At 42.5% G+C, this 21,644-nt stretch overlaps 1 protein-coding gene across 3 annotated transcripts in view; it reads right to left on the bottom strand.

Annotated features, from left to right (window-relative positions):
- Nucleotides 1–13,891: 13,891 nt before the first annotated feature.
- CUNH10orf71 (chromosome unknown C10orf71 homolog) overlaps nucleotides 13,892–21,644 on the bottom strand; it is an 87,116-nt gene continuing 79,363 nt past the window's right edge. For 2 of the 3 annotated variants that reach the window (XM_039380249.1, XM_039380250.1), the window contains exon 3: nucleotides 13,892–19,981. In XM_039380249.1, the coding sequence (XP_039236183.1) occupies nucleotides 15,162–19,805 (4,644 nt within the window). In that variant the 5' untranslated portion in view covers nucleotides 19,806–19,981 and the 3' untranslated portion in view covers nucleotides 13,892–15,161. Of the gene's footprint in view, nucleotides 19,982–21,117; nucleotides 21,167–21,644 lie in introns of those variants that run through there. The other variant, XM_027718326.2, reaches the window with a different exon arrangement.

Genomic DNA, 21,644 nt, shown 5'->3' with positions numbered 1-21,644 from the left:
TGTGGAGGCTAGTGGAAGGATTCCTGTCACCTCTGATCCTGCATGTTTTCCCAAGGACCTCCTTTAACGTGCTGAGCGCATGTTTTTACATGGGGTTTTGTTCAGCTGTTTATAGGATCTAAGTTTGGGAATGTGCTTGGAAAGCAATCCTGAGTAACGCTGGCAGCAATATTTTGTCTCCTCCACATAAGTGATCTCAGCCCATGAATTTCAGAGAACCTGGGACTTCTCTGGGGTTCTCAGGACCCTCCCATACGCCCTGGTGCATGCCTTCCTTTCCATGAGGCAGGGTTTGATGTCAACACCCACTCAAAGGGTGGAAGCCCTGGTCTTGGCAGCACCAAGCACTTTCATTGCTCCAGGAGTGAAGGGTACCAGGCAACTCCAGAGTGCAGTTTGTGCCTTCTGGACACAAACCAGCAGAGAGGGCATTGCTGGCTCTGTCCTTTGATCTGAATACGAACAAAAGTCAGACAGGGCCAACATTTATCACCTGGAGTCATTTTGCTTTACTTCTGCCACAGTGTGTTTCTTTTGGGGATCCTTAACTGTCCTAATTGCAGTACTCTGACATCTGCCTTTGTGTTCCAGCTTCAGGAGCTGCTCTGCTGAACTGTGGGGGAGGTGTCTTCTCTGGCTGCAAGTTATGGCTTAGTTTAAACAACAGCAACAACCTTTTTCTTCCACCAAAATAAAAGAGATCTCTGTGTGCTTTGTTGTGGGGAGTGGTTGGAGGAGAGAAAAATCACTGTTTTGTCAGTGATCTTCCCAATTGTAATTTTTGTGCCCTCCCCCTCCTAAAAAAAGACTAAAAATATATTCCAGTCCAAAGAGGCAGGCCCAACTTCATTTCAACATAATTACCTTGCATTCAGTTGAACTTCAGCCCTTCTGTACACTAACTCTTCAATCTAATTGTTTGATTAAACTCGTATTTCCTCCAGAAAGGTACATAAATAAGTGAATTGTTGAGCAAATTAAGAATACTTAACAGCATTGCATCTGAAAAGTAGTTATGCTGATTAAATTTTCTGTCCTTGAGGATTTTCAGGAAATTACTTTTGATCGTCAATAACACAATTAAGTAAACTACACGCACATTAGCATGAATAATTGATAAGAAATTATGTATTACCACGAAGCACTGATTTAATAATTCATGATGCGACACTCTAGTGACTGTGCAAAACTGGATAACATTGACAAGTCTGCCTGATGTTGCTGGAAATGCTGCAAATGCAAACAAGTCCACAGTTTTGTTGTACAATAAAGAAAAGTATCTGATGCATGCTGTAGTTTCTGTTTGTTTAATATTTGAATAAATTTAGAAAGAAGACCCTGAGAAGTTCCTGTACTCTTTTCGTTCAGATCAATTTATCTGTTCAAGCATCTGTTTTCACATTGACAGCTGTCCAGTTCTGCTTAGATCAAAGAGCTGTTGCAGAGTGGGGGAGGCTCTCCCCTGCACAACTGAAACCTGCAGGATGTCTCATAACTAGCAAAATTAGGGAACTCAAACTTTACAGAGCCTCCTGTTAAAGGGGCAAAGCACCATCAGTCCCCCTTAAGACTGAGCACAAAGTCTTTTTAGACTCTTTAGTATCTGATGTGTCTGTGATTATAATTATGCAGTAAGATGTTGTAGGTGGTTGCTCTAAGTCAGCCACAAATTAAGCTCTTAGATTTGTGTTTTGAGTCTACAATATGCTGTGTTAAACCCTAGGTCAATTTGCCAACAATTCTTGCAACTTGCCTAGGGAAGGCAGATAGACATTTGTGTTCTCTTTAGCATGTCGGGGAAAGCAGAACATGGTGAGCCACCTTTTCCTCTCAAGTTTTGATCCAAGACCTGTCTGCCTCAGGGCAGTGCAACCCAAGGGAACTTGCTTGAGGTCACTCAGCAGTAGCACAAGGGCAAGAGCAAAACTCAAGAGATCTGTGTCTCTGTCATGCTTGTTTCTAGCCACCAGACCCTGCTCCCTTCCAGATAGGCTTTCCACTGCAGATCAACCACCTACCTACTTTCTGTGCTGTCATATATCAGGGCTATGCCACTTAAACCACTTTGTAATGGCCATTTCAGTAGCTCTGATTAAGCCTGGCATTTAAAAGTTTATAACTCAGCTATAAAAAGTCACTCAGGCTGAACCCCAGCATGAGACGCCCAAGCCCAAGGGGATGATTTACATGCAAGCTACTCCAAAATTAACCTGCATGATATTTTTTCAGTTATATGAGGGAAAAATGGAAACCCAAGGTGTGAGGGATGGATGTAAGACAAAGATGTTTTGTTTGACAGCTAACTGCATTGTCACCAGATCCTATGCAGTAATTTTCTCTGAATTTCCGTACTAGCATGATCCATGCATAGCGTCAGTGGTCGCTGTGCAAATGTCAGTTGTTCAGGTTTGGCAAAACATCTCCAGTCCTGGGCTCCTTTCTCAAGAAATTACAGGCATCCACAACACTCGGATTTCCCCTCATCCCTCACCTTCCCCTCTTGGCCATCTCCCAGCATCCTCATTCACGACTCTGCAGAAAGCCTATGGTCCTGCCTCCAGCTCTGGTGCTGACTTTTGTCCTGTGCTGTCCCCATGCTGCAGTTCCTCCTGATCCAGTGCTGAGCCTGGCAATAGGGAGGCTACAGCAGAGCCATCTGGGAGGGAGTCCATGCTCAGGGCATGCTCAGAGCATGATTGCAGCATGTTGGACCAGGTTTTGTTAATGGGGGTTGATGTACAGTGCCAGACCATGGAACCTCTTTATAAGGTTGCATGCCTTTTTCTCAACTCTCCATGCTTGTTATCTCTTACATGTCTATTTAAGTCTCCTTATGCCTACTTACATTATAGCAGAAAATGTGGAGCTGTGAAATGTACCTTTGCTCAGTTATGCCGCAGGCTAATCCTTCTTACACTGCATGCTGGATAGTAATGAGATTGTTGGTCTAATTGGCTCTTTATTAGGAGTATTATTTACAACAATGCTGAAGGCCATGTGCATGCAGATAAAGATCTTGGTTTACCATTAAACTCTTCCCTCTTGCAGTCAGTGCCCTCCCCTCTGATCCCCACAGATTGCTGGCCTTGGGGAGTTTGGGCTGACCTTCTCTCCACCTCCCAGAGGAGTCCCTCATCCCAGGTCATGGCCAGGGATAAAAGCTTGCTGTCTCTGGGAAGTCTGCCCTTCTGCTGTGTGCTCAAGCTTTCTGCTTCCCTGCAGCAGAAAGAAGCCAGCACAGTGTGGGAGGAAGTCATTTGTTGCTGAGTGGACCACGAGGGAAAAAGGGATGGAGATGAAATGCTTGTGGTGTGCTGCTGTGGCACATTCTCCCTCTAAAAGAGCTGCTACTCGATAAAGATCCTGTTGTGCCTGGCTGGCGGTGTGGTGGAAACAGAGTGTGAAGCAGGGGAAGTGAGAAGCCCTGAACTGACACCTGAGCTCTGAGTACATAATTCAGACCTCTCCACTGAAGAGTTTGACACCCCTCTCTGAGATCATAGTGTGGCCTGAGAGGGGGGAGTTGCCTGCCACAATGCCATAAATAAAAGAGCGGTAGAGTACAATAAACAATGCTTTACTCTTTCCAGTTAAAAACTTCCTTTGCAATGTAGTAAAATATTGACTTTAGGTGACCATATTACCACAAAACAAGACCTTTTCCTGATAACAACCAAAGAAGCATTTACATAGATATGGCCTGTGAGAATGTGAATTTTATTGTCATTTACTAACACTGAATTTCACTGGCATAGAGTATATAAAGCTTTAGTTGAGAGTGAGGTATTGAAAGTATTTTAATAATCCAACCACAATGCCTTTGTTTTCTGCCCTAAGCTCTCTGCCACAAGTAGATGTTGGTCTGCTGTTTCAGAAATCTGAGTGTCATATTTTGGAGCTGTGAGAAGTTTCCTGTGCTAAACTCATAATAGTTAAAACTCACCAGGATTTAAAGTATTGGCCCACATAACTCTTCTAGTATTTAACTTCGATGGCTTCTTCCATAGTCAGTGTTTTTTATTGTAACATCCATAATATGAAACAGAGAAGGAAAAAAACACCACTACTTGTGTCATTTTAGCCAAGCAGAGTTCTTACATGCAGAGCGACAAAAGGCAGCTCTTTTATGCAGGCTGAGTTACTTCTAGATCTAACGGCCACCCCAGTCCTGTTCTGATGGTCTGGAAGTTATTGAAGATGTTTCTGGTCTTGGACGGTTCAGCTAAATCATCTTACAGTCTCCTGGAGCACCTGAGACTGTGGCAGCTGTTTGTAAAGAGAAAATACCCACTCCTCTGGGCTGGTCTAATGTCAGGGTGGCTGCTTTCTAAGTCCCAGCACAAGCTGGGACACAGCATTAATGCTGTGTACAGGTGGACACCTGGGAGTATGTCATCCTTCACGACTTACACACCCATCTTCTGCCCCACCAGTGGCCTGAACATACATGGCTCATCAGCTGCCAAGGTCAATTCTGGTATGCAAGTACCTGTGCTTTCAGAGCAGTGCCTTCAGCCCAGGCTGGGAGACCTCTGATAGTATGGTCAGAAAATGCACCATGAGAGCAGCCTTAAGAAGGCAGGCCAGACAAAGCCAGCCTGAGAACTGGTCCTTGGGACTGGTCAAGGCCAGAAGAAAACTTTTAATTTCTAATTAAATTGTGTTTGCTTTGTCAGCTAAACTGGTTTACCTTTCAGTTCTCCTGTTTCAGAATTCTTTTTTATTAAACTCCAGCACTCAATGTTGGCCCTAGAGACTAACACTTGCTACAGTGGCAAATTTATTAGGACTCCCCTAGGTACAAATAGGCTGAGGTTTTTATTATGTGCACACAACTTCTTTATACCCGCATTGTACATGAGGCAATGTGTTAAATAAGATCCAAAGCCCATTAAATGAAGAAGCCCGTCTCTGCAAAGAAGACTCCCCAGGAACCTAAACTCTGCCTGTTATATCACAGCTGGCTCACCCTTGCTCCGTCGTGCTGGCTGAAGCCATCAGGTTTTGGCAGATGCTTGAGAACCAAGATGCTGATGTGATCACCAGTCCTTGGCACAACACGGGTAGGAGGATCCCTGGGAGTTGTTAGTTTTTATTAGAAATATTTCTGTAGCAGTGCGCAAGAAATTGGCTGCTGGCAAGCAAGGGAGATGTACAGGAGAAAAGTGCTGATCCTATTTCTCCTCTGAACCATTACTTTAGAGCTAAACCTAGCTGGGACTGAACCTGAGCTCCTCCAGGGAGGATTTGACAAACACCATCCAACAGGGGTCAGAAGAAAATCAAAGTCCCTCTCAGAAAGCCAAATACTTGAATACTTCTCCTGTGGCTCTGAACCCGGGAGTAAACCAGACCAATGTTGCAGCTTGTTGTTCAGACAAATGACACATACAACAAGCACCCAGTCATTTGTGTGTGTGTGTGTCTGTGTGTGTGTGTGCGTGTGTGTGTGTGTGTGTGTGTGTATGCACACACAAATTGCAGCTTCATCTTTTTTTTTGGTGGGGTTTCCCTCCGCAGGGGAGGAGCAGCATTTAGGTGAGTCAGCTTCATGCACCCCACAGAGCACTTTGTCAGCAAAGCCCAGGACTCACTGCACAGTTTTATCCCTACCTCCACTATGAGGCTGTGGGGTGGAGTCACAACATGGGTCCAAGCTGGAAGGAAAGGGAGGAGGAGTGTTTTTTATTCAGTGTTTTTTTCCTAGTGATCTGCTTGCACCACGACAAGCCAACGTGACCCCTACTTTTTTTTATGCAGTACAGACACACCAAAGGGAGGTATTTTTTGCTAAGGGGTCCCTCTTTTCAGTAACTGAACCAGCCTCCATAGCTTGGGAGATGACTTGTCCCTTCTCTGGGACCCCCAGTGACTCTGCTGCTCAATGCCACACTGCCTTGTCTGCATCACATCATCACCAGAGATGAGTAGCAGTACAGCTGAAGATAAAAGTGATACTCTTTGTTCCTCACAAAGGGATTACTCGATTTTAGCTGAAATTGAAGTAGCTGGTTGGTGGGATTACATTTTTTGGGGTTAAAATATTGTAGGTCTGCTGCTCTGTAAAAATCTCAAGTGTCTAGAGAGTTGCTGAGGCTGGGAAGCCACCTCTTGTGAAGGAAGGAAACTCTGTGTTTCTATCCAGTTCTGATCAAATCAGACTTTTAAAAATATAATCCACTGAGTTAAGAGCTATGCCTTTGCACCAGTCTGATGAATCAGATACATATTAAAATTAGTGACACTGGGACTCTTCTGTTCTGCAACACACTGTTAACCAGACACTGTGAAAACAGGAGAGGAGTGAATGAATGAGAGTCATCGTTATTAACGAGATTTTAGAATTACATTAATGAGACAGGAAAAGAGGAGTCGATGTACTGGAGACATCTTGCTCCTGCTGCAACTGCATGGGCAGGTGATTTAGCTTAGATTTCATAGTCTCTGTCTCTGGGACTTATATATGCCTAAACAAAATAGCTCCTGCATGTCAGGATGGGTATATTTGGGCCACAAATTAACAAGGCCCATAGGAAAGCAAACTTTAGTACCTGCTGGAAGGAAGAATTGCATTGGCTAGAAATCACTTTTGTAAATGATTACACCTTTGAAGCACATTGCTCTTACTTCATCCTTCCCCCCTGCTCTCTGCCAGTGCTTCTGCCAGCAGAGATGGCAATAAGTGGTGAGGAAAAGAAAAAGTCTTAAAACAGCCCAGCACGGTATGGAAGATGATGTCTACTCTGTGCTGCATCAGTTGACAGCATACACACAGCAATGTGAGCACTAATCTGGGGGAATTAGGAATGAGCGAGGGTTTGGTTTGATTCAGGCTGGATTTAGGATTAGCTGTAATAAAAAGCACATGTTGGGATCTGTGTGGTTTTATCTATGGCCTCTGAGCATCACAGGCTTTCTCCTGCTCAGCCCTATCAGGCAAACGCGATCGTGGCTGATGCTGCTGTTCCAGCAAATGCCCACAGTATAGACACGGTCACATTTATAAAACCTTAGTTTTACACTGGGTCAGCTTTATTTACAGGGTGGCCTTACTGCCACTGTCCTTTGTTCATTTTACTGACAAAGCTGCACATGCTGAAGGAGCACTTCAAGCACAGTGTGGATGTACCATTGCCCTTACGTTAGTGCCACTCCCACAGCGTGAGTGTGACTGGAAGCTTTCCAAGGACCAGGCTGTTGTTTGGGTTTCTCAGATGAGAAGTGTAAAAATTGACAAGTGCAAACCATGCAGTTAGTGTCCTGCTGAGCCTGATCAGATAACCTCTCTTAGTATACCCCAGGGATGCAGATATTGCACACCACTAAACATGTCTTAGATGCCCACAAGGATATAAAACTACAGCCAGGTTCCTCTGCCACTTGAAGACACAGTGAGCCATCAGCAGGAACATCCCCCCCCCCCCCCCTTTCCCCTGCAGTGTCAATAAGAAGATTGTCAGCACAGAGCTAGTACCATGGCAGCTGTATCCAGAGCCACGGACAGTCCAGTAAAAGAGGGAGCTCCAGCGTGGCTCATCTGTGACAGCCAGTGCTAGGAGCACTTGTCTGTGACCCAGAAGCTGGTTTCTCCTCACAGAGATTTTGATGATGGTGACATCTCTTCCTCATTCCAAAATGGATTAAAAAAACCCCAACCAACCACCCCCACCATAACAACAACAAAAACCCCCAAAACAAAACAAAAACCCCAAACAAAAACAAAACAAAAAACAAACACGGGGAGAACGAAAGTCAAAACAATATTCAGCCCAACAAACTACAAAGTAATAAACAAATATGGACTATTGGAAACACTTTGAGGTATTTGAAAACTTTTGCATTAGTTTCAAATTTTTAATATCTGTTTTTAAATTAATGATTTCTTTAAAAAATTGTTTCAGTCCAAAAGAAAATGTCCAGGACTGTTTACACAGATGTCCATGTAAGCAAATGAGGACTTCTCAATAACTTTTGATCAAATTTCCCAGCTCAGAAGACAGCAATTGGAAAAAAACAACACTCCAAATGTACAATTTTTTTTAACCAGCAATTTCAGTGTTGTCAAAGCAATCTCCTTTTCAGCCAGGAAGATGTTTTATTGGAAAATTCTTGCTAAGGTGCAGGCATGTGACTTGGCTGTGTCAGTAGGTTTTTGGTCCAGTACTCCAGCTGGTATTTGATCCTGCTTGGTTTATGTTAGGGCTCATCTGGTTGCTAAGGTAAGGAGTTTACTGTGAGCAGGATCAGTGCTAAGGCCAGTTCTGCTGCTGGGTTGAACTCTTGGGGCTGATTCTGTTGCCAGGAGATGTGTTTGCTGTCTCAGATTGATAGTGCAGGTGTTTCACAAAGTGGGAGTCTTAAGCAAAAGGGCATCTCCATCTCCCTTCACAGTTCTGCCCGGCCCAGTCCACCTGCCTGGCTCAGGACTCACCAACTACACCACCTTCAGCAAGAGGAGACTTTATGTGGGCAACCACTCACTCCTCCAGCAGAAATGCAGGTATGGGGGCATCCCAGGTACAACCCTAGCCCTGGCAAGAGTATGGAAAGATGCAAACATTCATCTCCCTGGGGTAGTGGAACATTGGAATTCCAGAGGAAAATGGAGCTCTCCTGGGACAGACCTGACAAGTAATAGAACATGTGGACTGACAGGTGGGAGATGCAAAGAATAGTTCAAGGGCACTTTTTAGACTATGTCCAGACACTTCAGAAGAACATGAATACTGTATCTCATTTTATATAGACTTGTAGACATACTTAGATACACCTCTATATAGGTAAACATCCATATTGATCAACAATAACATTGTCATTATAAAGTGATATCACATTCTCCTTTCATTTTTTTCCTGACTGTTCCTTTTGAAAACTTCAAATAGCACAGCTTTGGCATAGAATAATGCTGGAATGTTTTCACCCACTTTCATGGGATGCAGTCTCAGGGGACTTGTTCAGGCAGTCAGTGCTCACCAGCAGAAACTGATTCTGCCAATAGACTTTGAGCAATCTCTGTGCAATCAAGGAAAGACTCTCTCTTGGGCCATATCCAGTACTCATCTCCCACAGCTTATCAGTGCTAGGAACAGAAAGAAAGATCAATTTTTATCTCAGAGTCTGTCTGCCATCTGTGGTCTGTCAATATAAGGAAGATCCTGAAGAAGGCCACCTTAGCTCATCTGAAATGCTCCATGTTTTTGGTGACAACACTGACAACTCTGGCATAGCAGTAATTCCACTTTTATGTGCTCTGAATGCTACCACTTCCTGTGCCAGTTTTAACCAACCAAAGGCACAGTTGTGATGAGACAAAGCTCTGACACTGACTGCCAGTGGGCAGGAGTGTGAACACACTGGGGAGCTCCAGGATAAGGGAGTCCAAGCCAGCACAGGGAAGAGTCAGCCTGTCAGGCAGCTTTGCCTTTGACAAGGCCTGACTTTTCAAAGTGCACTTCCAGCTTTGAACATATTTTTACTTTTTGCTGGAAATCAACTTCTTTCCATTGCTAGAAGGATTTCAAAGATTGTCCCTGCTTCTCACAGAGTCTTCCCACTCTCCTTCTTTCAAAGTACCCAGGTCTCAATTTGTTCAATGGACTTCAACAGGGGAAAATGCTTATGTTTTAGGACTGAAAGCTGCTTCCTCAAGGCTTGAGTTAAATCTGCTTTAATAAAAACACAGAGCTTTAGTCAGTTGGGACATAAATGATTTCTCTTCTGTGCTATTGAAATGCTGCTTTCTAAGTATGTTCAATAACATATTAAAAGAAGTCTCTAATTGGCCATAGGGTACCAAAGACCTGACTATCTAATGTGAAAAAGCAACATCATGAAAACTTTGAGAATATCAAAAGAAGCAAGGGAAGACCACAGGTCATTTTCAGCCATTCCCTATCCATTTAAACCCCATAATTACAATGTTATGTTTAATATCAGGGGACAGTGGTAAATGTGAGATCATCATAAGACCCGAGTAATCATCCTAAAGACAAAAATAAATCAATCATTGACCTCTGCTGTTATAATGAGCATTTTACAAAAAAACAAAACCCCCCACATTCAAGTTCAATTTATGTGAGTGTTCCACGTTCTTTCTATCTCCTATAAGGTTCTGAAGCAGAGTTTCTTTAATAAAAATGACTGATGCACACCAGTTCCTCCAAATTACACATTTATATGTATTCACTAGAGCCCATGTAACTCATCATGTACAATATCACTAGCTTCTGATGCTGCTTTTCAGTGAGAGAGGGGATCAAACTTAAAGTTCTTTATTTACTCAGAAAGGAAACAGAGTGTATCCCCCAAATACACATACGCAAATCTCTCAGTGTATTCCTGGTAAAAACCATAACTAGCCAACTATTCTCCATATGGTCTGTTATATTCAAATCACAGTAACACTTTCGCTGTCAGCAAGGACTGCTTGGCTAGTCAGGGACCAAAGTAGAGCAGACCTAAATAAAATTGACAGTCTGGACAAGGACTGAGCCAAAATGACTTTGAGAAGAGTCCCTGCTGTGTTTAATAATGCAACATACAGTAAGAGAAACTGAGGAGAAATGTGAAAAAAAGCAACTTACACCAAGTTACACTCCTAGTAGCTTCCCCCAGATGGATGGGGCATAGGGAATACAAAAGCCCTGATGTCCTCGGGGTGATGGTAAGAAGGTGATCCTCTTCCAGTGCTTTTCAACTGGGTGATGGCACCACATTCCCAAGGTCCTCTGGCCAGACCACTGTCCTTGCACAGCAAGGAGGGGTGAGAATGACCACAGGAGTCCTGGACCAAAGGTGTTTCTGCCCAGCTTTCTGTTCCCTCTCTTTAAGAACAGGAGGAAGGGGGATGGAGCCCTGCATCCTGTCATCTCCTAGATCTTTTAACTATGTACCACACACATGCACACGCACAATTCCCTCTTGTCAACTTTTTCTGCCAGCATAACTGGAGACAAAATTACAAAGACTTATAATTGCAATGAAAAAGCTGGCTAAAAGGCATTCAAGTATTGCAAAACAAGTCCCATTTATTTTGTTTATTAATTAATAAATAATTACCTATTTGCAAATACAGTTGTATTGATGGAACGTGCCAATGACACACATCTTCTTGAACAAATTACTTAGGAAGGCACTGAACACCCAAGGAGGAGTTGACAAAAATCCGTGCCTGTAGGCCATTTTAATTAAACTGAATTCTCTAAAACAAATCCAGCATTTTGCACGAGGAAATTCAAGCCCTTGGGACAAAGCCATGGCTGTGGGATTGCAGTCCAAGTCTGCCATGTGACAGCTTGACTGGAGGCATTGCAGTTGCCTCAGGAGGAGGAGATCCAAAAGGAGGAAGTTCTGGCCCTAGAACCAAAGACTAGGTGTAAGTCAGGTTCGACCTCAGCCACATCTGCTAAGGAAGAATCACCACTGTAAACAAGCCTCAGGGCACCAAGAAATGCAACATGCAAAAAGGCCACATGCAGGAGAAGGGAAACAGTGAAAACAATGGCCTCTGTTACCTTCAGCCTACCGTGCTCCCACACGTGTAAAAAACCTGCTGTGTTCTTTAGTCCTAATTCCCGTCTGCTAGCGAGGCAGAATTTAGCTTAGTTTGTCTCAGCATCTCTTTAACCTATGATTTAATGTCACTGTCATGAAACAGTGCTTTCCTACAACTGCTTTCATGACTATTATTGCACATTTCCCATAGCACCCCTTCCCCAAAGAAAGGGGTCAATTCACAGCTGTCATTTTGCCTGGTGTTGACCTCTTCCAACCTTGTTTCCCACAGCAGCAATGGAAAATATCCCCCCAACAAGCACAAACAAAAAAGGGCAAGGAAAGAAAAATATTTGTTATTTCGAAGGTGTACTTTGTCTTCCTTTTAACACATAAACATTTTGTGTTTATAATATTTGTCATTCAATCTCTGTGGTAAAGTGCTCTAGGGAAAGCTCTGGATACATGAAAAGAACCACTTTCTCATCTGTTCTGTTTGTTTCTTTTCATAGAATCATTAAGGTTGTAAAAGACCTCTAAAATAATTGAGTCCAGCAGTTAACCTAGCACCAAGTGTTCACCACACCTTATGAACACTTCCAAGGATGGTAATTCCACCACTTGCCCGGGTAGCTTATTCCTATGACTGAACACCCTTTCAGAGAAGAAATTTTTCCCAGTAGCTAATCTAAACCTCCCATGGAGCAACTTGAGGTCATTTCCTCAGGTATTGTCACTTATTACCTTGGAGAAGACCCCCCACCTTGCTACAAAAGTTTAGCTACAAATTCTCTATGTTGAAACTCCCTCTGGGACAAGTTCAGAGACACAGTCCACTGCGAACGCAGCTCCCTGAAGCGAGCAGAAAGGATAGACCAAAATGAAGAAGTCCTGCTTGAAATGTATGTGTTATTCAAGTTAGGACTCCTTTTTAGATGCCCATGTTTCAGTTTACCTTCACAGCAGAGGGAAAAGTACACCCTGCTTTCCTCACATACCTAGAAGTAGTATAATGGAGCATCCCATTCTCCACAAGAAGAGTTTAAGAAGACCCTTCATAAAAGGGTGCAGAAATGTGCATATCTACAAAACAAATGACAGTTAACAAAGTAAAAGGGATTTTTTTTTTAATACAGTCATACATTTTTGTTATCATATTACCATTTATTTTTTATCTGTGCACAGATACTTTGTATCCATAGTCTTCCCTTGGAAAGCAAGTGTTTATCGTGTCCTCTGAGAGCCTACTCCTTGACTTGCGCCTGTTAAGGGCATTTAAATTTGTAATGTCACACAAAAAAATTGCTTGTACACTCTGCTAGGCTTTCAGATTACATAGGTTTTGTCTAAATGTACCATGGAAACCTAATAGATCTATTTGTCTATATTTTAACATGGATTAGATTGTGCTCTATCCTGGATAGATGTTATGCTCTATAGAGTGACAAAGAAGGGCAACATGAATAGCACCATCAGTTTAGCAAAATATTTGTGACAAAAAAAAGAAAAATTTTTATAATAAGAGCCATTTCCCTTAATTTAACAACTTGAAAATTAGTCTTTGTTCCTGAAACAATATTGATTTTCATTTTTTTTATGTCTTTCAAAAAGATCCCTTTCCCAGGGGAGACTGTATTTTCTGAGTTCCAAGTCAAAGTTGATTTAAAAATTTTAATGTTTGCAGAACAGGATCATAGGTTAATTCAGGCTGCAAAAGATCTCAGGAGGTCTCTGCATGAACCTCCTGCTCAAGTAGGGTCAGTTTGGAGGCCAGCCCAGGTTGTTCAGGGCTTTATCCAGTCAGATGTTGAAAACTTCCAAGGGCAGAGACTGAACAATAAATGTTTATTCAAATATGGGCATTTGGTTGAATATGCTCAAAACCCAAACCATACCAGTACAAACTTCTCCGTTTCCACCCCACACCCCTGCTGCAACCAAACCTACCAAATCACAAAATGTATAACAGGTGAAATGAACCTCAGAAAATCATTAAAGGCTAAATTCAAGCCCCACTGAAATCAATGAAGTAATGCCCTTAGTATTTGTCTAGCACCTCTAAGGGAAACGTTTTAGCAAATGACACTGATGAAAGGAAGTGTCTGGTGGGATCAGGGCAGGTTGTGAATACATGGCTCTTGTCAGGGATGGAGGAAGGCTGAGAGCTGAATTCAGGTTAAGGAAGGAGTCAAAGCACCAAGTGTTGCTCTGTGTTCTGAGAGCAGCTTCAATCCTGGCAAATTTACTGAAAACCTCTGCCATAAATATTAGCACTGAGAGTGGAGAAGTGCCTGTATTTATTGTCAAAAGGCCTGATTCTTCCCTTTCTTTTCAGGAAGTCAAGAGCTGCTTCACTGAAAGCAATCCTGTAAAAACAGCCTAAGATGTGAATCAGGCTGAAAGTCACTGGCTTAATTCTTCCTTAAAGCTTCTGTACTTCAGTTTTAACTGGGAAAACAGTATGAAAATGAGACAGAAAAAACCTAAACCAATACTCCAAATACAGATATTTATAAGCAGGCACATTACATTCATTTCTTTCATCTTTTCACCTAGGTTCCCTCATTATCTACGATGATAAAAAAGAGCTTACACAAGGATGAGTGATATTTTGATACAGATCTTTTAAAGAAAACTGATAATTTCAAGAAACATTTTTCTAGAAATTAATACTTTGGATGTTTTGCATCTTTTGTTTGTTTTAAATCACAGAATTCACAAGATCAAAATTAGGTACATTTTTCAGGTTTTAAAAGTTAGTGCCATGTTTCAATGGGAATCTGAAAACAAAATAAAACACATTTCAATTACAATAAGCAAAGAACTTCTTGTCCTAACAAACAATTAAATACTGTTATGGGATTTCATTCAACCTTGTTACTCACCAAAATATTTCAGGCCAAGTATCAAGATAACTTGAAGTTTTAAGTTGCATTATAAATAAACTCTGACCCTGGGGGAACCTATTTGGATATTATCAGAAATATAAAGAATTCAGCAGTATGTTAGTGGTCACTGCAAAAGTATATGAGAAGTCTAGAGCAGCTGCAAGTGTATTTTGGTTGTTTAAAATTTGAGGGTTTTTGACATGGCTGCTGTATTGTGCATCCAGTATACAATCTTCTTGTCAATAACATTGGGGCAATCGATGTGTGCAAAAAATGAATCTTGCTAATATGGCATATTTGTAGCCACATACTTTCTACTTGTCAATATAGTTCAAAGGCAGTGAGTGAGGAAAGTTCAGTAGATGCAGCATCTGTCCTAGGTATCATAGGATGGATAGGATGGTCTCACAGTTTTATTTTGTCTCATGTGTCATGCAACATATCTGGGTAAAAGGACACTTGCTTTGGCTATCCCAGCCTCCTTAATGGCAAAACAGAAGCAGCAGCAAGCAGTGGCTTCATACTTTCATATGCATTTGTCTAGCTGGCATTGCCCCTTCATCTCACTGATAATTTGGTGCTTCCTAAATCTCACTCTTCTTCAGAGTGCTCATCACCTTGCATCTTTCAACATGGTCAGCTTTCACTTTCCTTCCCACCCAAACCACAATGAGATTCAGACAAAGTGTACAAACATCAAATCTGCATGTGCTTTTGTGTGCATGTGTCTGTCCAAACAGTTCTTAAAAACACTAGCTGGTATATTTTGTTATTCAGTTTTCAAGATACTCCTTCAGCAGCAAAATCGTCTAAATCAGTGAGGGTCACTATGCCAGTATTTGGGGTTGGGCTCATGTCCTTTCCTAAGTGAACCTGAATTTCTTCAGCATCTTGACTGTAGGAGTAAGAGGCTGGTTCAATATAGGGCTGAGTGTCCACAGATTCAGTGTATCTGTAGTCCTGCTGGACGTCTTCAAGTAGTTCGGCTGGTCCTGGTACAGCAGATATTGACCAGGTAGGTTTAGAGAGCTGAGAAGGTGACTTCAGCACTGCTACTGAGGAAGCCGGTAAAGGCAACACTCTAGGGTAGGAGGCATAGGGAGAATTCTTAATTTCTGAAGAGGTGGACTGGTATAAATTCTGTTCCAAGGAAGGGATTGAGACTTGAACATATTTGCCAGTTTCTGGGTCATAAAATGTCTTTAAATTAACTTCAGCTGGTAAATCAACCACATAGTATTGACCAGAGTCAGGGTCTTGGAGGAGTTTACGCTGGGTTGAAGAGGGTGAAGGGCCTACTGCTGGTGCAACACTAGGTCTTTCAGTACTAGTTTCTGTGGGAGTAAAACTTGAGTGAAGGTGAGGATGGAAGGGAGAATATCCCAAGGGTGAAGCAGATGCTATTGTCTGTCCAGAATGAGAAGGATTTCTCCCTACAGCATCTGTATGCTCAGTCTGATGTTTTTTCTGCTGCTCTTGCATTTTCTTTCTCCTGCTTGCCAGCTTTTTAGCCCGACGCAGAGCCTTTTCTGTTTTTGGTGGTACAGTGGGTGGCTTGCCTGTTGGTCTCTCACCAAGTCCCTCGGGCTCCAGCCTCACAACTTCCCCTGCAACATCAGAAAGCAGGTTCTTCTGTGCTGAATCAGGTGTCTCTTCTGCAGGCATATAAGCTTGCCTCTTTAGTGCCATACTCAGCAAGGCAGGGTTTATAACATCCTCTGTGTCTCTAAGGCCAGAAATAGTTGGTTTATCTGACAATGAACTGGCAGCAAGAGAGGGTATTGTGCTGCCTGACCTGGGGCTTGGAACAGCAGAGCATATAAGATTGTCTAACAAAATCGGTGCACCTTCTGTATGTAGGCTGTCCTCTAAAGCATCATGGGATACAGAAGAATATGTGTGGTCCTCTGATATGGAGCCAGTCACAGGGGAAATTGTCTCCCTAGTGATTATTTTTTTTGCACAAGAGCCACCTTTGCGGTTAGATAAATGATGATTCTTAAAGTAGTTTGTTTTAATTTCTGCAGGATAGCTGGGGTTGTTTTGTGCTTGGTCATTTTCCAGACCTATAATTGGCTGTGTTAAGCTGTGTCTTGCCTTTGTATTCTGAGGCTTCTCCTTATTTCTGCAGATACTTTCCTCATTCCTTTTCCCACCTTTAGTTAACAAAACAAAAGTCTTTCTATCTTCTTTCATCAGTTTCCCTAATGAAAACGTCTCCGTACCTTCCAGAAGATGGGGATCCAGCGTTGCTGAAGTAGAGTCAGGCTCACTGGCTTCTTTCTCTCTGTCAGTTGCTCCATCCTTCACATTCTGCTGACCTCTGTGTCTTGACGCCAACCAGCCTATCTCCTGGGCATGCAACAAGTTTCGGTGCTGATTGTTGTAAACTGCTGGGGGCATATACCTACGTTCCATTTCCTTATAACCGCTGCTAACTGTATCATCCAGGGAAAAGGACCTGAATAGGGGCAGCTTGACAGCCTTTATTACTTGAGGTGATCTGAATGTGTTATCTTTAATCATAAACAGGCTGGGTTTGGTTGAGCTTGAAGATGATGGTGTTTGCGGTTCCTCACACCTGGGGATTGACGTGTCCGTTATACTGTCAGAAGCAGAATTTGTGCAATTGGCCTCTTCCCTTTTCTCTCTCCCTACTTTCTCTTTCATTAAGCTCCTCTGTTCATTCCCAGTAACCTTTCCCTCCCTCTTCTCTGCTTCATTAATATCAGGACTGATACAAGCACAATATTGCAGTTCATCTTCACCAACCTCTTTCCCTCTCTCCGTGTCTCTTTTCTTACTATCTGCATCCATTTCACTCTCAGTCCTCTGGCTTTCTTGAAGGCATGCTGTCTGCATTCCGGGCACTTGTAGAAATGGCTCCCCCTGAAGTGGCTGCTCTACTGTGGAGACATAAGATTGCTCCGAAGAACTAGTGCTTCTTTTGCGTTGTGCTTCATGGCCAGATACCACAATGTTGGTTTGGGTGTCACTGTAAGGTACATCTTCTACTGGTGAGAGTTGGCTTAGGAGTGTTTTGAAGGCAAAATTTTCATTCTGAATAGCAGCTTGTCTCTCATTTTCCTCACTCTGGGTACTGTGATTTTGCATGGGCTGCCCAGGTGTTTTGTCCACATTGTTTCTACTGAACGGTCTCTGTGCTGGATACTGCAGATGTTTTCCTAAATCAGGTTCATGTGATTCATGTCTGAACGAGGAGAAGTTTTCATTATCCCTTGTGCTTTTAACCAGTTCTTCATGTTTTGAATCATCTTGCTGCAAGCTGTCTCCAGTTTGGTGAAAGGAAAGGTCTGCTGTTGTCTGGGGTGATGTCAAAGTCAGGTAATTGTCTGCAAAGTGTCCGGTTGGGTCAGTTTTATCATCCTTTTCCTGAACAGTGCTAGGCAGTACAGAAGCTATATCACTCAATTCATCTTTCTCTGTAATATTTTTCTCACTTTTTTCATGCAAAGTCGAGAGTGAGGCATTCATTTTTGTACTCTCCTGTATATTTTCCCTAGTTTTATTTTTCTCCTCCAAGGCCCTTAACAGGGGAGAAGGGGTATAGATGCTTTTAACACGTTTACGCACATCCTTCAAGTTGAATAACAGACTTGATGCTGTCAATTTGTAATTATCCCAAGACCTATAATCGTCCAAGCTGCTCTCCTCATGGTCTCTCGATGATGTGCTCTCAGTGGGAGGAGGTGTCAGTGGGATCAGTTCACTTTCAACAGTGTCCACCTCCTGTTTTGGTGGTATGACAGGTGTTAGGAGTTCGGTGATGTTGAAAGAGGGACTGATTGATCTAGGGGAGTTTACCTGTTTAGCCAGAGGAGTCACATCCAGACCAGTTTTGGCACCAGTCGGCTTTTCAGACAAAGAGCATGCCTTGTGTCTGTCTGTGAACTTCTCCTTTGCAGCCTGTCTCCTCTCTGCTGCCCCTTCTGCAACCCTCTGTCTTCTCCAGGGTGGACAGGTATTGCCCAGTTGGGGGGTGGGGGATTCCTCTTCAGTTAAGATGGGTTGGGGTCTTGGTGGAGGTGGGCTGGGTGCCTGGAACGTTAGTGAGGGTGAAACCATCCTATAGGACATAGACTGGGGTGAGACAGAGGCTTGGGACATGGCAGTGGGGGAAAGTCGAGCTGGCACTGGGGGTGGTGGCACGGGAGGGGCGTCAGAGGTAGGGGGTGTTGGAGGATGGCCCTCCTGGGTTGGGGGTGGAAGAGGAAGTGCCTGTGTGGCCGGGGGTGGCCGAGGGGGACCTTGGTGTGCATGGTTCCTAGGGGGAGGTGTGGGAGGAAAAGCAGCAGGAAATTTGTTTTCTGAAGGGAGGGGACCCTGAGGTACATATATAGCTGGGAGAGGAAAAGCAGTTTCTGGTGGAATTGGCTTCATCTGAAAATCTTTCTCTTGCTTCTTAGCAACAGTGGTTGTGACAGGTGACAATTTATGTTCACCTGTGTGGGATCCTTTAATAAATGGTGCTTCTTCCAGGTATGAAAGACCTTCCTTTTTCATTTTTATATCAACAAATTTCTCCTTTTCAGTCAATTTTTTATGATGAACATTCCATGATTCAAAGGCACTATTCTCACTGTGAAGAAAATTACCTTTTTTTGCTGGTTCATTAACTTTTACGTTTCTGTTTTTTAAGGCCTTTTTAGAAGAACGGGAAAAATTTGACTTGGCTACTTTTGACATCTCAATCAGCACAGGATAATAACCATCAGAGCCACCATAACCCATGTCCACTTTATTAGGTCTTTCCTGTGGCTCATGTTTGCCACTGAGACAGTGACTACCTGGACTAGCTTCAGAAAATTCAGAAAGTTCCTGATGGATGCTTAAAATGTCTGTATCATCCCAGCAAGCAATATCATTTCCATGATTTATTTTATGTTTTTGAAAGCTATTCTTAATGGGCTGCTTATTTGCTGTCAGAGAACTTCCTGACCCTTGGTCTGCAGTCTTATCAAATGTCTTAATCAATGAGGACACTTTTGAAACATGCTTATTGTTTGTTGGACCAGGGACTGGCAAATTCAGTGTTTTCCTTTCCATGGCAGAGGTGTTATTTTTAGCAATCCTCTTCTCCTCCGGCGTACACTTTGGTAACTGTTGGAATGTTGAAGCCCATATTGTATGTTCATTGTTTCTTGCTGTTAGCTTGTCACAGACGTTGCTTTTCCTGATGTCATGGTTTAATGTCCCTGAGTGAATTTTAGCAGACAACTGGAGGGCAAAGTCTGGTGAAATGGCAAGTTCTGGTTCATTGTAAGAGTCTTCGAGTTCTGCTACACACAAACTTTTGAAGGCCCGGTCTGTGAGGCTGCTCACCTCTCTGTCTGCGTCATCCAGGAGACTCCCAATACTTGAGGAATCACTATGTCCTTCTGTGTGTTTCTTATTTCCCTGCATTGTTCATGAGAGTCATTAATGAATTATCCAGAGGATTAACTTCAGATGTTGAACAGGCAGGTGGCTGTGTGAGGCAGTTCCAGCTGTTTGCAATTCACAAGCACAAAACCATTCCTCTGGACAGTGGGGCTGCACATTGACTCATCTTACAGAATAGCTGAAGGAAATTTTCTTCTCTGCAAAGCCAAAAATAATAAATTATCATTTTTCTATATTAACACTACCAGATAGAGAACATTTTCCAGATATATCAGTCATTGACTAATTTGCTCCTACATGTATTCTAAACAAAATGCTAGCAACACAATAAACAACATTAAAAATCATTGTTACTTTGGTCAATTCAAATAGCTCATGGTAGATAATTTAATTTCTGGAAAGAGCCATTAAAAAAAAAAAGGTTTAACTCATATTTTTTACTTCTGCTCTTAAACAAGGACATGAGACACAAATTTCAAATATTTCTCTTTCCATATCTCCAACCATAAACGATTTCAAGTGCTGCACATGCATTCAGCAAAGAAGGTTAGCCATTTTTGGCCAGGAAGAATTAGTAATGAAAATCACTTAAAAAAAGATGTCACTGCGTACATCATTGCAGACTATGTCCAAAATGAAAGAAAAGCTGACAAAACTCAATTGTCACAGCTTTGTCGTGACAACTGCTGTGAACACAACCCTTGTTTGAGAAAGCCAAATGGCCCCACAGGTAAAGAGGGTTTACTGTGCATGTTCCAGGCAAATATTGCTCATGTACAATCCTTTAGCCACCCACAGCAGAATAGGGTTGGGTTGGGTTGGTGTGTTGAAGATGAAGTGGCTGCTAACATCAGCTTAGCCAGCAGAAGGCAGGAGTGTCTAGGGGACTCTAGCAGACCCACTGAAGTAGCAGAGGGAACATTTGTTTTCAGATCCAGAATGGCTGAGAGCTAAAGGCAATCCATTCAACACAACTATAAAATATCACAGTCTTCCATTAATCCCTGATTATGAGGCATAGTCAGGGCCCACAGCCTGGGGTTTTTGTCTATCTCCATGTCAGTCTGAGTACAGGATGGGGGAATCTTTGGATGGAACAAGAAAAGCAAAATAGACTCTTCAGCTGTACTTGAAATCTATACATTAAAACTCCTTACAATTTTTCTCTGTAAACTCTTCAGATGCTTATTCTCATGTTTAAGGACTTGAGCAGGGTATTGAGTAAACTACTAGGAGACTCAGTGTAAAAGCATACTCAAGAGCTGTCTAAAACTCTTTCTTTAAGGAGAGTCTGATCTGTATCTCCGTTTTCTCAAACAATGGCATTACAAACCTGTGATGGGCTGAAACAACACAGTTCACATCTGTAGCAGCTTCTATGCAAGCGGAAGATATCTCCATCTCAAGTTTGGATCCTCTGTAGAATTGAGCAATGAAATTTGGATCTGGATTTCAGCCTCTCCAGCTGTCCAAATCTATGATTCTACCTTTGCCCATCTCAGTGAGACTCTTGGAAAGGGTCTGTTTTTCCCTATTGGTGCTGGTCAAAATATGAAAAGTCAGAGCTGAGCTTAATCAGCTTATCAGCTGAATTACTTGGGCTCAGTTGTTTTTTCAAAAGAACACACTCCTCACCTTCCTTTTCTATTTCAAAAAATCTCAGCCAACCTATTTTTAGACTCCAAGTGTCATAGTGAATCTATATCCTGTTTTTCCAGCCATGCAATTCCAATGACTTATGCATAACTACAATAGATTTATACCAGAAATAAAATAAGCTTAACAGAGCTTCTCCATCTTACTTTGTACAAAGATTTTTCAAAAGTGAGTTTTACCTCCCCCCCCCCAATTTTTGTGTAT

This window comes from Pipra filicauda, unplaced genomic scaffold, assembly GCF_003945595.2.
Source record: "Pipra filicauda isolate LSUMZ 115617 unplaced genomic scaffold, ASM394559v2 scaffold190_size1978887_pilon, whole genome shotgun sequence".
Classification (NCBI taxonomy): Eukaryota; Metazoa; Chordata; class Aves; order Passeriformes; family Pipridae; genus Pipra; species Pipra filicauda.
This window is presented reverse-complemented; position numbering and strand designations above follow the sequence as displayed.